This window comes from Opisthorchis viverrini (assembly GCF_000715545.1).
Source record: "Opisthorchis viverrini unplaced genomic scaffold opera_v5_171, whole genome shotgun sequence".
Taxonomy (NCBI): Eukaryota; Metazoa; Platyhelminthes; class Trematoda; order Opisthorchiida; family Opisthorchiidae; genus Opisthorchis; species Opisthorchis viverrini.
The window spans coordinates 1,037,789-1,053,654 of NW_008751829.1; the positions used below are offsets into that span (position 1 = coordinate 1,037,789).

Genomic DNA, 15,866 nt, shown 5'->3' on the forward strand with positions numbered 1-15,866 from the left:
CTGGACAGCAGCCCTAGGCATACCGCAAACCAACTGAGTAAACAAGACCGTTTTCAGTCAGCCGATCCACTTACATCTACTAGCTTCTACGGTGCGTCGACACACGACTGTAGGATAGAGTGAAAAAATCGTTCAGCTCTCACACCCTTTCGGCGCCTAACTGCCATGCCACCCGAAGGTTGCACGAGGGTTGGGATACTGCCAGGTTGCCCGAGCCTAGACAGGGGAAGTCGAGATGCAGAGGTCGGGTTCGAACCTCGGCCCTCCCGGTCAGTAGATTCGTGCTCTAACCACTTGGGCCATCTCATTCCTGGATATAATGAACTCAGATAACCAGATTGATCAACCAATAGGTTGCGGAGGCAAAACTATCCATGTTGCACTATTGTAGCCTCCGTGACGATTCAAGTCTTTTTTCATGAATCGACTAGTTCGTTGAGTTACGGTAGCGCTGCAAAATCGATTATGATTTGTCAGATGATCGATCACACTGAAATATCATCTTTCTCGCCTATGTCTTCCGGGGTCAGACAACATGTTCTCACAGACAATGAATCCACATGCTCGACTGATCAATGAACACAAAGTCACGAGGATTAGGTCACTAACTTGAGTCAGCATTGTGTGATATTTGGCGGTCTAACAAGGGCTGTTGATTTGAACCGTTGGTGCTACTCCATTGGTGTCGTTAGCAGTTTAGTCAACCGATATTGGCCAGTTACACGCTGACCCATGGTGGCATATCCTATTGGGAAGTAAATAAGCCTTTTCCAATACTAGAAAGTATCTTCGAGCCGGTTGAATTCGAGGGGATTCTGGCACAAGAATTGTCACCTCGACGTCATTGTTCCTTCTTCAGAGGTTCCTCCAGAAGGGGATATGTTGTGCGGGTGGGGCATAAAAATCCGCTGTTTGTGGATTTTTATGGATTGACCAAACGGGGTGTAGTCGAAGGCAACCTCATAACTGATGTGTACGGTAGCAGGTCGAACCATGGTGTTTTTTTCAACTTTGTGCACTCGCTGCTTAAGCCCAGCTGTTCGGACTGTATTCTTCGCGCATTTGGACAGCCTGTCTGCCAAAACTCTCTGACCAACCTGATTGAGGCCATATTTCATTAGGCAGTCGTGGCTTTCGTCGGCTCCTGTGTGTACTCTACTAATGATGTCAGGTCCCATCCTACTCATTTTGTGTTTCTTTCATTTTCAGTGGCTGGACGGTCCACTAGTCGATCTGCCTCCCATTCTCCCTTCGACTTCAGGATCTGTTCTGTTGTAGATATATACTGCTTGTGTTGACTGTACTACTAATTCGTCCAGCCAAATTTGTCCGTTCTTTGCTCTGTATGAGAGAACTAATCGTGTACATTGGATCTACTTCGCCCTTGCCCCCTCTTGCCTCCACCATTTCACCCCACCTCTTTCGGACCATGAGTTCCACCCGGGCTAATACTGTATTCCGCCCCACACGCCTTGACTGTCCAAACGCTTTTATTTTTCATTCTCTTTGTGTTTCATTTATTGCAACAGGCCTTTTGAAGGGCTGTCACTAATCATGATTTGTTTCCTACTCATATATACTGCTATTAGTACGACTGCTACTTTTGTCTAGAAAGTGTAGGACCGAATACGCAGTCGTTTCTTTAGCTTGATTTCCTGACGTACAGTCGCCATGCAACCGTTGAGAACAATGACATATTCGATGATCCCATATTGTATCGGGTCTAGATCAGGGGGTGGATCCATATGCAAGCTTTAGTGGGTACAAGGTAATACCTACCAGGGGGTTAGCTGTTATCTGGTTTATCCTTGAACTGTCCTTTCTTCGGCTGATCGCGTGGTTGTGGCCTCTCTGTGACGGTGTACTACGTCGATCTCTGCAGAAATTACATTTCCACGGCTTTTTTCATGGTGATCCAGTTTAGATTTTCATCACCTCTATTAGATTGAAAGCAGTGTGATTGTTACATGATGTTTTCTACATACTACTACTTTTCGCCAGTAGTAAACTTCCATTTCAAGACTAGTTTTTTATACCATATCGTTCTTCATACTATCAGAAGTCACCCAGGTACCTGTAAACCTCACTCCGGTGGAGGGGTAATCGCCTTGAGCAGTGTCTCTAATCACAAGTATTTTTCGAGACGCAACTAAGCTGTATCTTTCAAGCCAAACTTGTTGAGCGATAAGGTTCATCTCCTGAGTTAATGCGTGTGGCTTTAGCTAGGGACGGAGTACAGGATGTTCAGGAGCAGTCTTCCAGTTTTCCCGCTATTTTCCTAGTCACTTTAATTGGATAGATGCTAGTAAGACCCTCAAAGTATTTGCTGTGGTTGGATTTCGCACATTTCAGTGCTGGATCCCCGTGGCGCTCGCCACCGGCTGCTCGAGGAACCGAGAGTGCCTGCGAGAGGAAGTATGTTCGTCTGCTTGTAGCCTGCTGCCTAGATCATCATCATCATCATAAATGGTAGCATAACATCAGTGTTCAATATCGATGCTTCGCTGGCGTACAACCATAATTTAGTTGAAAGCCTAATTGTGAAGAAAAGAATAAAGGTGGATGGGGAAGGGACTTGCTATTAGCTTACTACCATCATTCCCAGGTGCCTACATCTCCAAACACTCACTCAGGCAATTTGGATAGAAACTGACAACAAGATCGCCACTGACATCGATGGGCACCCATACCGTGCAGCGTCTCCAACCAAGCGCAGTGAGGATCACGCGGTCCCCATCCTGGAAGTGGCACCGATAGCTCACAAACGTTTCGCGATTTCTTTCATACCCCTCTGCCAGGTCAAGGGTTGGCCACCTCTCTGCTTCCGCTGCTCTGAATTGAGCATGGGAAAAAGCACTCTCTTCGGCAAACGATGGTTAAGCATACGCAACACATGTACCAACCAACGCAATTTCTGGTGCTGGGCATTCTTCAATGGACGTATCCGTTGCACAACCGAAAGCTCGCTTCCTAATTGCCTCATCACGGATTCGCCGGCACCAACCCACACGAGCTATGGTTCTGAGACAGCGATTGTCAAACACCTGAAGATGTCTCAGTTCCGCTGCTCGAACAGGTCAAGTCTCACAGCCATACAACAAAACAGCCAGTACTGTAGCTTGATTCACACGTCCCTTCAGATTCAAGGGTAAACCATTCTGACGCCATAGGTGTCTCAAATTGGCAAACGCGACCCGAGCTTTGCAGATTCGTGCGTTGACCTCATCTGTCACACTACTATCAGAACTAATGCAACTTCCAAGATACGTAAACTGCTTCACAACTTCCAGTGCCTCTCCCTGGATTGTAAGTGGCATGTTTAATGACTGCATGTCCAGGAGCGTCGCCTTGCACTTTGTGGGTGCAAAGTACATACCAAAGGGAGGGATGACTTTGGTCAGTTCAGGTCCCTGTTTACAGACCTAAATAATCCGACTACATGGATCCAGGGCAACTTGGTTGCGAATTTGATCTTATTGGCTATCGTGCCTTGTCTCCTACTGGTAGTAACCTACTGTTACTACTTCTAAGTTTGCAATCAGACGCTCTCCCATGGTTTGTTAGAGTATAGTGGACCGGAATGTTGCGAAGACAGGACGTTACCTGTTGATGTGGTTGTACTGTCAAGGGAACAGAAAACATCCTGACAAGCTGTCACTGAAAGTACTACGTTAATTAATGTGTTCGCAGCGCACCAGTATTTTCAGACGACTAAATTTGATAACTGCTCGCACGTGGACACTTCCCCACCATGATCATGTTTTATCCAATCAAAGGGGCATGCATGGGTCATCTTAACATTACGGTGCTCACAGAGAAGCTGGTTGACAATAGCCAAAGACCTGATAATTGCAGGAGCTCTGTTCCAAGCCGTTGGTCAGCATGATTTTATCCGGACAGATTTAGCACCTAGTTTACCACGATATCCTGTTCGAGAGGATGACTACTACCCAACAAGGAAGTTTGGCTGTGGTGAACAACTTCAGCGAGACATCCTCTCCAGACGAATTTCTCTTGTCCGGAGTTAGTCTATTGAACGAGATGTTTGTACCGATATACCTCTTCGTTTTATGGCAGATGCTCTGCAGCTCGCCTGATTGTGGAATTGATTGATTTCAGCGCGGTTCGTGGACTGACCTATTCATTCTTTGCTGGCTCTCTAGATAGTTTCTTTTTAATTTGCAAGATGAAATCGTGTAAGAAGTCCGAGCAAACGATGCGTAGGATTAATTGTGCTCAAGTTCTTTCAGTGGCCCCCTGCCAGTTCACGTGCCGGTATCTTAGATTTTCCCCCTATATGATACTACTCATAAGGTCGATGGAAGTTCTTGAATAGCTGAATACCGTTTCCACCCTCTTCGAACCTCATCAGACAAATTTAGTTCTGAATTTTCAACAATTTTATTTCGTATCTGAACATCAATTTGAATATATGTGCGGACAAATACTTATTTGCAAATTAAGTTGGGACCAACAGGAAACACCGAAAATCCAATCAGATATCTCGTTTTCTGATGTTGTTCAAATGAATCTGCTGCGGAAAGGCTGCTTCACGTTTCACCTTAAATGATATTGAAGGCATCAGAGTAGTTTTCATGATAAGACGTTACCAATGAATTCGATGAAGAGTGTACACTCCTCTACCGTTTCGAGTACGAGACAAAGTTGAGGCCAGGCCTATCTGATTACTCTAGAAAGGGCAAAGCCGGCAGTGAGCTGTCCAGAGTTCCAATCGAGATTGTGAGTAATGTTCGTAGAAGGATGAAAACAGTAGTGGGCTGAAAAAGTTCTCAGTATCCTTGTGAGTAAAGTGTTATTTCAAGCAGCATTTTAGTCTCTTGGTCCCAGACGTTGTATCCAGGGTAGGCTGTTTTTTGGAGTTGCTGCGGAAGACAGATAAACTGAATGTGAACCACACACAGACACACACACCGTCTTCGCGGAGACACGTAGACTTAACCCTTTCCTCATAGTAACCGGTTCGAGACGGGCAGAAAGCAGTGTTAAGTGGACTTGAACGGTGGTCCGGTCCATTTACCTGTTCGCATGTGTTATTAATGAGACTACTTTCAATCATTCTGGAAAGGGAAAATAAGTTTGAAAAAGTCTACTGAGCTGAGCTCATCCGAGATGCACAGACCTTGTGACTTTGGGGCTGCGCGGTTGTACACCTGCTAGGCAAAAGTTGCTTAGGATAAGCAGACGAAACATCGAGTGAAATAGATGCAGTGAAATTTTGCAAATGGATGCAAGAAACCCTAACTTGGGTGGCGCATTGAGAAAGCGCAGAATAATATGGGCAGGAAATACTGGTCGAAGCACCACTTGATGGTGGTATAATTCAGAACTGATAACTCAAAGGTGCGAACCGTTTTGCTTTCAAGGTCGCAGAAGACCTTCGGTGTGATAATCGAGTAGAGTAAACAACGGGAAATAAAATCAGGTCTCCTTGAGAAATGCAACCCAATTTAAGTGCTTCCTAGTGGTAGACGGTATATGTGAAGTTTTTTTGGCGAATAATCTACCCCCTTAGGTTACTTAAAGTAATGTGTGATGTACAGTCTGCCTCGTACATAAACTATCAACCGTTGGGATGCATACGAAGTTCAGGTGGCCGAGTGCTCCAGTAAGCCTTCACACTGGAGTTACATTTCAAACATGTCGGACCGTATAAAATATCGTTTCTGACGCTGGATATGTCAAACGGATGCGCTACGTTTCTTTATCGAGTATTCCAGTTAGTGTCTCTGCGCTTTCTGGACTTTTGCATCGATGCTCCTCGGTAAGATCGGGGGTTTTATGTGCATCGATTAACCATGCGGGAAAGGATGCAAAGCGAGCTTGGCTGGGTACGGTACTAAATTGAACCCACGAGTTTTGGACTATCCCATCTTGACAGAGATATGGAAGCTATGGATTTAGGAAAGACAAAAGTCAAGATGGTATACAACAGATCAAGCATTTGAGACGTATGGACTCAGCTCAATCAAAGCTTCTTTATACTTCAAACTAGTTTGGTCCAGGAACCAGTGGTACTCATGCTGAACAACACGGCTAACTGTATTTTCTTTCACACCGTTTTAGTCTGGCTTGTTGCTGATATCTCAGCTAGGAAAAACGGGCAAAGTCAAGCGACACAACCAGAAGACACATGGCCACGGGAATCAGAGCAGTCGATTCGTGCATAGGTCCTAGTTCCAACTTGGAGGTACACCTTGTTGGCGTTGAACTTTGGGGTTTGGGTAAAGTACATGACCAAACAGTGTTGTGCTACGTCTAGGCAGCGGCGTATTTCAATGCCAACTGAAACATGAGGTAGCTTGGTATCGCACATTCAGCTGGATTCAGTTGGTCCACCTGTCAAAATCGAGTCCATATGCAGTGAGAGTGTTTATCAAAATCTGTCCAGCTTATGCTCAAGTAGACGGAAACTCTGACCCTACGTCTACCTGGAGAGTCCCAAGAAGGGCGAAACCGGTCGTACAATGTCGAAGAATTTTCAGCAACCTTATGAGTAGTGTGTCACGTCCAGATAGCAATGCATATGTGTTTTTTTGGCCTCTGTACCCCTTTTCCGGCTAATAGTGTGGTCACGCCAGGTAACCGGGTACGCTCCTGTTGAGCATCTAGACAATTTGACGGAAATCCACCAGCTCCAGTTGAAGGTGGTGGGTAAAACAAGATAGCGCCAATTATGAGTGCATTGATGATGTTGCGGAAGTAAGAATGGTCACGTAGACCAAATCCCTTTCGATAGAATGACTGACCTGGGAGTAGAATTTTGGTTTGTCTCACGGAGCTGTTCGGTCAATGTATCTGAGTCTTATCATTACGCAAGAGATCGTGCGTACGGGCGATCTTCTCAGTGCCCTGATTGCGGAACCCCTTATAGACAGACAAAAAAGAGGTTGTCACCTAGTCGAACAGCTACGTTTCTGGTGATGAGCTAGTGTCACGCTTTTGAAGCCACGCTCATTCGTTTTTTAGTTGACCCCAGGACTGGTTACTGAGCTGTCTCTTCTTTCAACCGGTTTGGAACAACCCGTTTTTGGGTCCTCTCACCAAGCCACGCATGGGCGTACCGATCCATAAAACCCATCTGTTCGACTGTGCTCTCAAAAGCAAATGGGAACGCACACAGTTCTTGCTCTCACGAATTGTCATGGTCACTAGTACTAACCCGTCAGCAACTTTTTTGAAACCAGTTTTGAATGAAGAAACCTACAATGCATGCTTGGGTAATGCGTGCAACAAATACCATGAAGTTCTTGGATTCTGGCGTGATTTTGGCTCGACGATAATGTATTTCCACTCGAACGACAAGCTGAACAATAGGTTTAGGAAAACCAACTAGGTTGTTTGATTATTCCATCCCGTACAATCCCGTCCCCGGGATTGCAGAAACAAAGCGACAGAATGACCAATTATCTCCTACGTAACATGACTCGGCTGACTCATCAGGTACGCACGGTTCCTGAGTGTCCACTAAATTCAAGTTCCGCTAGAGTGGTAGACTGTATGCGAATGGCCTGATACATTTAGTTGCAAATTAAGATGGTGTTCAAAAGCCATCGGTAATTCCAGGAAATGTGGACAACCTGCACGGTGGCCGTTAAAGAATGTGAACGGCTAACGCCCTAATTTTTTTACTATGCGTAATCAAGGCACAACGTACGCTCTCTAGGACGGAAGCTTCTGCCCAAAACGTTGGACGTTGCGGATGCTGTTTCGCTCCGTGAGCAATCCATACTTAATAGAACAAGGTTTGTGAGAACACTCCGTTCTGTCGGGATGAGCAGCGATCACATATCTCTCATTCCCATGAATAGTGCCTAAATGTCATAAACATCTGAGGTGAACGACAACCTTAAAAAGCTATTAGGTCTGGTAGTGAAGCAAGCCCCAGCTCATTGACCTTCCAAGCCGGAATTCGGCTGACCAGTGAGGTAATATTTTGACCAATTAGAGATCACCTTTGTGTTAGAGCGCCCATTGGTCCGTCTTCTGACCGAGCACGAGCGGGCTATAACCATTGCTTTTGCAGCGCTTGCAAGTAACTATCAGTGAACATCAGTACCAAGGAACCCATGTATTTAGCTGATATTTAAAGTTGCAAGTAAAGAAAATCACCTATTGTCCCTTGTGTTAATGAATTTGATGTTCAGCCTTCTTTTCCAAAATTTCTCTGAGGTCAGTGGCTTGGTTGGTTTGGCACACTACATCTATCTAACGCGGCTCTAAGCATTGGACCCAACAGATTTTTGACCACTACTTAGATAATTCCCAATCCTGTGAGAGCTCCTACCCAGTTATGAACAAAAGCTGTGTAGTCCGGGGTAAACTACCATTCTGCCATAGCCTTAGTTAACGGTCGCACAATGCTCTCAGCTGCAAGACCTTTACTAGTGGAATAAAAGTTCCTACGCCAAAATGTTGTATTTTGTTGTGTATGTGCTCAAACCAGAAACCGTCCTAATCTACCATCATGTTTTTGCAGCTCACCAAATTTCATTGTTCACTGAAGCAACCACACCTCTGGGATAATTTCCCAGCACCGCTGAGCCCCGAGATGTAATCTACCATCATGTTTTTGCAGCTCACCAAATTTCATTGTTCACTGAAGCAACCACACCTCTGGGATAATTTCCCAGCACCGCTGAGACCCCGAGATGCCTAAATGGGGTTTACAAGTTTGGACTGGTACTCTCACTTCGATTGCCCGATTGCCTTAGTCCATCAGGGATACGTCACAAGTTTCGAAAATTCAACTCCATTGTGCGAATACCGACCTCCAACCATAGGCGGTAAAAACTTTTGATTATGTTTTCCCGCCAAGCACAGTTTTGGAAAAACAATGTTCAGTGCATATGTGAGTAGAAGAATTGCTCTATCCAGCTCGTTCGTACAATTTTTCGTGACCCTTTGGTATGCTACGCGACCTATCGCTGTCCAAGCCGGCTGTCAGTGGAAAAACGGCCGCATAAAATAATGTTGATCACCTGATGCAGTCTAGAGTATTGATTGATTGGAGGACCAGTAACTAGACACCGTAAAGCGATGCTCATATGTTAGAAGCTGACGCTCTATTCTGCACTAGCTCAAAACTGATTTTTAAGCCATGTGTGTCTCTGTTTCTGTGATACTGGCTTTTTTACAACCCCTGATAATCTGTTCTCTCTCAGCAAGGATCGCCAGTTCGGCTGTCCACTTGGGATTTTGGATTGATTCCCTAGAGCGCTGGGGCGTTCTTGGATGAAATTCTCAAGGTTTAATGTGTATACGATGAAAATTTTTTCAAGTATATTCTCACTATTTTTGGCCAAAAGCTTACCAGCCTAGTTGCTCCTTGTAAGAAAAACTCCCATATTCGGAGGTCGTGGTTTTATGACTTTCCTTCAATTTTTTGACTACCTCTATCGAATTAAGTGGTGCCTGAACGCACAATGCCTATGAACACGGCAAATGGGAGACACTGATAGGAAAGTGTTCTGCACAGCTGAGTTATCGTGTGAAACATAACCACATCAGTGGCTCCGATCTCCTTCCCAATCGTCGGGACTTACTCAGTAGTTCCTCATCCCCCTGTTGTGAAGGAAGTTTCCGCTTCACACTCAGTCTCATCAGCTCAGTTCAATGCTCCAACTTCATGCGATTTAGTGTCGGACTTACCATGAGTAACTTGCGAAATGAAAGGCATGGATGAGGCCAGTACTTGTTTCAGTAGAATCATCACACGTACTGAACTGATGAAAAGTTGCTCCCAAATCAGGTAAGAACTCAACGCAAAGATCGGCATCGCGGTATTGCCGCGTCCAAATCCCACAGGTTTAATGTCTTTTGAAATTAATGCTTGTCCATACCGGGAACCTGCCAGTGTAGAATTCAATGAGAATGGAACGTGCGTGCCTCCCTAACCAGACTGCCTACGTGTCCGTTACCAGAATCACCAGGTGGAAATAAGATCATTGAGACTAATGCATAATTTCCACATGGATGACGATATGAATAGATCAAAGGGGCTTTCTATGCTGTCCTGACCTATCCCACCGGGATGGAATTCTCACACTTGATTAAGTGCGAGCTCAGTGACTTCGTCTTGTTAGTTTTTATTTGAGTGGATCGGCAGTATTGAGGAGTCCATTTTTGGAAACAAGGAAGCTTTCTCATTTGTGAGTTTAGCTATAGAAGAGGACGTTCCTTTTAGCGTTTTTTCCACCTGGGTTTCCGATAGAATGAATGCAGTGATCTTCTCCCGTGAAAACCAAATTGACTTGCAAATGAGCACATTTCTCGTATACAGTAATCCTTTTTCTCAAAACTTATGTTCCTCTGCGGTCTGTGCTGATTAGTGTCCATCCCAAATGTCAGTCAAACTTGAAGAATTTTCGAATCTATCAAACACAAACTCATGCACTTGGGCATGTGTGATAAGCAGGTGTGTGAATACCCGAGTGATCAAGACGAAAGAAGACGCTTGAACTGGAGATCCACATGGTTGGTACTATAAGACATGTTACTGGTAATCCTTTTTGATAAAGCAAAAAGGAGTATGCCTCGTACCAATGGACCAACTTGAGTTTGAAATCAAACTACGGCAAGACAGAATATCTTCCTAATCTGTCTACTGTCATTCATCACGATTAAGGACTTTTAGAAGTTGGCCACCTTCCGGAGTAGTCGTGAGCTCTGGGGGACAAACAATTCAAAGTGCGCCACTTCGTTTTATTTGATATTTTATGTGCTGGACAGGTGGTGAGATTTCCGAACGTGTAGATGTTTTTCTGTTTCAACTACTTACCGGTCTCCCCATATACTTTGCTACAAACACAAACCGTTTAAGGTTTGCAGGGTAGGCAATTTGTCTTTTGCATATAGCGCTGTTGTTCGAGTCAGAGTGGACGGATAAAATTTAGAAATATAGATCGTACCGTTCTATGAAGCCGACGACTTCTGTGTTTGAGTGGGTCTCTTCTGAGTACCAGTCAGCTGCATACTCCATGGGAACCTAAGAAAAGCATTCCCATTCTGGGAGCTTCGCTCCTACAATTCGACATCCCAGGTCAGTCGCTTGTGTCAAAACTTCAGTGAAAACTGCTAATCCGGCTTGGTAAGTTGCGACAGGACTTGTTTCACACTATCGGTAGCACCCGGCCTTATCAGAATCAATTGTCGGCTGTCGGAGAGTTTTCAGCGACCTTGTGATTAGTTTCCTCTAAGGCAAACTGTGATCCAGTTCTTCGGACTGAAGGTCAGGGCCTGAAGTGTTTCGGGAACGTTATAGTAAGCGGACAGGTGTGTCATACAACAGCTTCCTGAAGAAGTCATTCAGAAGACAAACTACTGACCAGTTTCAGTGCAGTTGAACGATGATCAAGGTTAGCGAAATACACTCATTTGCAGACTAATTTGGTTTTATGGAGACTTACCTGAAATCCAGCTGAATGTCATGCTTATGATGGTCAAGGTTATCTACTCAGAGGATAATAAGTAGTCGATAGCCGGTCAGCTGTAACACCCTTTCGGTGCCTAGCTACAATGCCATCCGAAAGAAGCACGAGTGCTGGGATACTGCCAGGTTGCCCAAGCCTAGACAGAAGAATTCGAGATGCAGAGGTCGGGTTCGACCCACGGACCTTCCGGTCAGTAATTTCGCGCTCTAACCACTACGACATCTCGCCATGCCAGGGTTATCTATTTGATTCCATCCGTTATTAATGAGATCGGCTTCAGTCAGCTGGAGAAAAGGATAGGAATTCTGACCGCTCCACTGAGGTCAGTTCACCAAAAATAAATGAACTTTATGACTTCCAGGCTACCAATGACGAAAATGTGGGCGCACATCCGTTTGGCGAAAGTGGTTGAGGACAGGCGAACAAAGCATGGAGAAAAAAGGGAAATTTCTTCATGACATGGAAAAAAGTGGTGGTGTTGGGTTGCCATTTGATCTTTCCGAAAATTCCTTGATGGCCTCACCTGATTTGTAAGCACCATATTAGTGGAACCCTTTTTTTGGTGCACCGATCCGATAACTAATTAATAAAACCAATTTAAGAACTCACATTGTCTTAGCGATTAAAGATACCTGGGAAGGTCATGAGGAGAAGGAAGGCTGTAAACAAAATTTATTTTCTGTGACAGGTCCTTCTGGCCAACATATCCCAAGTCGGAAATTACTGGAAATGGTTTTATGAAATCCACGGATTATGTAGAAGTTGGAGAGCTTGGCCTCCAAGAGGTACATAAACCCGGTGAATCTCTATGATCCATCCGTTAAGTGCTTGATCTGCCTTATTATGACTTTTCAGTTTTTTTTCAAACCAGTTGGAATAAGTGTCTTGACAACCTGAATTGGTGCCTTTGAGCTCACCAGAGTAAAGATCTGAAAGTGGATACATATCGCACACTCTACGGCAGTGAAGCATCGGTGTTGAACACTGATGTCATGCTGTCGATGACGATGATGATGATGATCGCACACTCTCCTGTGCCGCCAACGTAACAGTCAGTTGCGCTGGTCATTGTCGTCGCCCTGGATGGGGACCCCAAGACGAGTCACGAGACATTGCCAAACATGGCCCAATCGCGCCCACAATAACCTTCGTGCATCCAAGCTGTTGCATTGCTCTCCTCCCAATCTCCCCAAGTAAAGGGCCCCTGACAACTCTTCATTTTACACACCAATTATATCAGCTACCTCCTCCATTGCGCAGTTATCTACCCCACTCCCCAAAATCTTTGATGAATGAATCTGTGTCAGTAAAGTCACTGTACGGCAAGCGCGCTGTTCTCACAGCTGATGAGAACCAGTCACGAAACTTGACTGAGCAGAGAGATGTATATACTGAGAGATACTAGCATCACCGTCGCCTACCCAAAGGACCCGGTGCTATCTTGTACCCGCAGTAGTCTGAGAGATACTAGCATCACCGTCGCCTACCTAAAGGACCCGGTGATATCTTGTACCTGCAATAGTCTTGAAAGATCCAGCAGTTTCAAAGTGATTGACAGAAAGAATGGGTTGCAATGTAATCATCACCTTTGAGCCCAATTCTTGATAGATGTTTTCATGAATAAACTTGAAACTCAACGAACAAGCAAATCCATTCGGCAGTCCACGATTTATGATCACCAAGTAGATGATGGTTCTGCACTTTCCAACGATGCAAACGACATGTCAAACAGTTTCAAATCAACTCATGCTAGTGCCAGACCTACTCTTCAGACAAAATACAACACATGCTTAAGTATTCCAGATTGTAACACTCAAAGAAGGCCAGCGGGACTACATAATCTAAAGTTCGTAGAAAGTAAACTTGAAAAGACACGTATATTCGATTTTGCGAGAGACTCACCTGGAACTCAGCTGAATCTCTGGTTTATGGTGTTTTCAAGCAACTGAAGGGCTGCACAAGGCCACCCCACGTTTTAGCTGGCACGATATTCGAGATATCGCGATGTATGTACGGACGTAATACACTACTTATAAGGTTGCTGAAAATTCCCCTACAGGCCACGACCGGTTTTGTTCCCCTTGAGGCTTATCAGATAGGCGCGTTCCCCGAGTCTCCGTCAACCTTCTATCCTACTTGAAACCAAACTGCATGAAATTAGCGATCTACAGTCATTCGCAAACCAGTTTGGTTTTGCCAGAGACTCACCTGGAACCCACCTGAATCTCTCGTTTATGATGTTTTCAAGCAACTGAATGCGCTGCACCAGGCTGCTTCATGATATTCGAGATATCGGGATACCTGCATAGACGTAAGACACCATTAAGGGCGAAACCGGTCGTGGGCTGTCGAAGAGTCTTGAACAATTGAAAACCTTTCAGTAACCCACCACTGTTTTTGACCGTGTTAGGGCTCATCGAGTAGGCTCAGTTGCCAAGTTTCCAGCAAACTTATGGTCGACCTGGGCAACAAGCTGTATGCAGTTGTTGAAATCCACTTAGTTACAAATTAGGATGATCGTAACAAGAGAGTCAATTGAATCTCAGCTCAAGAATATAATAAACTGGAGATTCAGCTGGGATTCATCCGAGTCACTCGTTGTCACCTCTTTAGTTTCCAGATGAATGTGGACAGCATTTGCTTGTAAAAGCATGTGCTTACGTAGAACTTTCATTCAAACTTTGCTCTCTACCAGAAGGTGTAGTGGTCCACTGATATGACATACAGTAACCTGCTAAACCTAACCGCCGTCTACTGACGTTGAGCTTCGTACATTGATTGTCGGACTCAATCCGATGTCTCTGAGAGGTTGCGGAAAGAAGCCTAAATCCGCTGGGGGCTTTTCAAGACTGGTCGCTACCGACTACATCATGGGCGAACCGTACGCTTTCCGAGCAGCACACCGGGGCCTCTGAACACATTCAGACGGGTACAATTTAGGAGATTGGTGAGTGTGGAGGCCATAGGATTCCGGTTAGTTGCTCCCCCAAGCCGCGTTAAAAAACTTGTGCAAACTCTGAAGTTGAGTCAGCTTGCGGGCGTTCGTCTCCTCACAATGATATCACTCATTTGAATCCCGCATTTTAGGAGTTGAGTGATGAGTATTACTCAGCCGTTTCACGAACAAGTTGATCCTGTCATATCATTAGTGTATTTCGAAACTAGATGAGGTATTCCTCCAGGTGATGTTGAAATCTCTGTCTATCAAACACTTTGTTACTTTGCATTTTTGAATACAGCACTCTTGCCATAACTGGGTTGGAACCAACATGGCTCACCAAAATTTGCACAGTTTGTCCTCACTGGAAGCTGCGTTGCTTGGGCATGTGGTAGTTGGAACTAAAAGCTGTTTGCGCACTTCACTAGTTCAATGGGAACGTGTTGCGGTGTACAACAAAAGTGCACTTTATGTAGCGGTCGAAAGACTGGTTGCTTCACTAGTTCAATGGGAACGTGTTGCGGGGTACACTATTGCCCAACAAAAGTGCACTTTGTGTAGCGGTCGAAAGACTGATTATTGGGATTAGCTAAATAAATAATCGATCAGTAAGTCTAATTATGGACTAAATTCTAACCCACGTAGCAATCGCTATTGCACGATGCGTTGTGTGCGCCTAACATCTGTTGAGTGCGGTGCTCTGATTGGTCGTCGGACTTGCCTCTAGTGCACAGCAGAAGGTCGGGATTTTTTTACTGCAATGAGATGCAGTTCGGGACGGTGTAATGATGCAGGTTGATAGCGAGACTCCCTGCCTGATTCTCAGGTTCACCTGGGGACACTTCCGGCTGTTTCATCCTTCCGGATAAGCCGATTTACTTGCAACCAACGGCTTCGAATACTCTTTTCATGGAGGTAAGTTAACGCCGCTACCACCCTGTTACCAAAGGTAGTCAATCACTGGGATGCATACGAAGGTGTCCGGAGTGATAGGAGCTCAACTTGAGTACAGTGCTTTCCCCATTTGGGGCAAACTCACCAGAATGATTGGGCCAGCACAGGAGGACCACTGTTCAAACGGTAAGCATGAATTCTACGAATCACGCAACCGCGTACAACCCTATGGTTGTTATTCTAAAGTTCGATAATTGAAGTAAACTGAGTAACGGAGAAGAACATGCCATGTCCTACGGGGATTCGTATATGCATGGACAGATTTCGTACCATTTTCTTTGTCTGGTAAAGTTTCTCCGTATGTCGAAACTCCAATTTGCATGATAGTTTAGATGAAAAAACCAGCCACGTAACATTTTGAATGGTTTTTCTAATTATCCAGTAAATTTTCTTCAAAGATGGAACGCACTCCATATCATATATCACATCAGTCCTCATTGCAATAAATTTCTGACCAGAATCGACAAAGCAAACGCTAGATTTTCACAGGAATCGCTCTCGACAATTTGCCATTTCTGCCCGGT

At 44.9% G+C, this 15,866-nt stretch overlaps 1 protein-coding gene across 1 annotated transcript in view; it reads left to right on the plus strand.

Moving 5' to 3' along the window:
• The window catches only part of T265_07493 (hypothetical protein), a gene marked incomplete at both ends in the record, with an annotated part of 62,640 nt that overhangs the window by 25,005 nt on the left and 21,769 nt on the right, over positions 1-15,866 (plus strand). Inside the window, one exon of the mRNA XM_009173026.1 lies at positions 1,210-1,274. Coding sequence (XP_009171290.1) covers positions 1,210-1,274 — 65 coding nt within the window. The remainder of the gene's footprint in view (positions 1-1,209; positions 1,275-15,866) is intronic.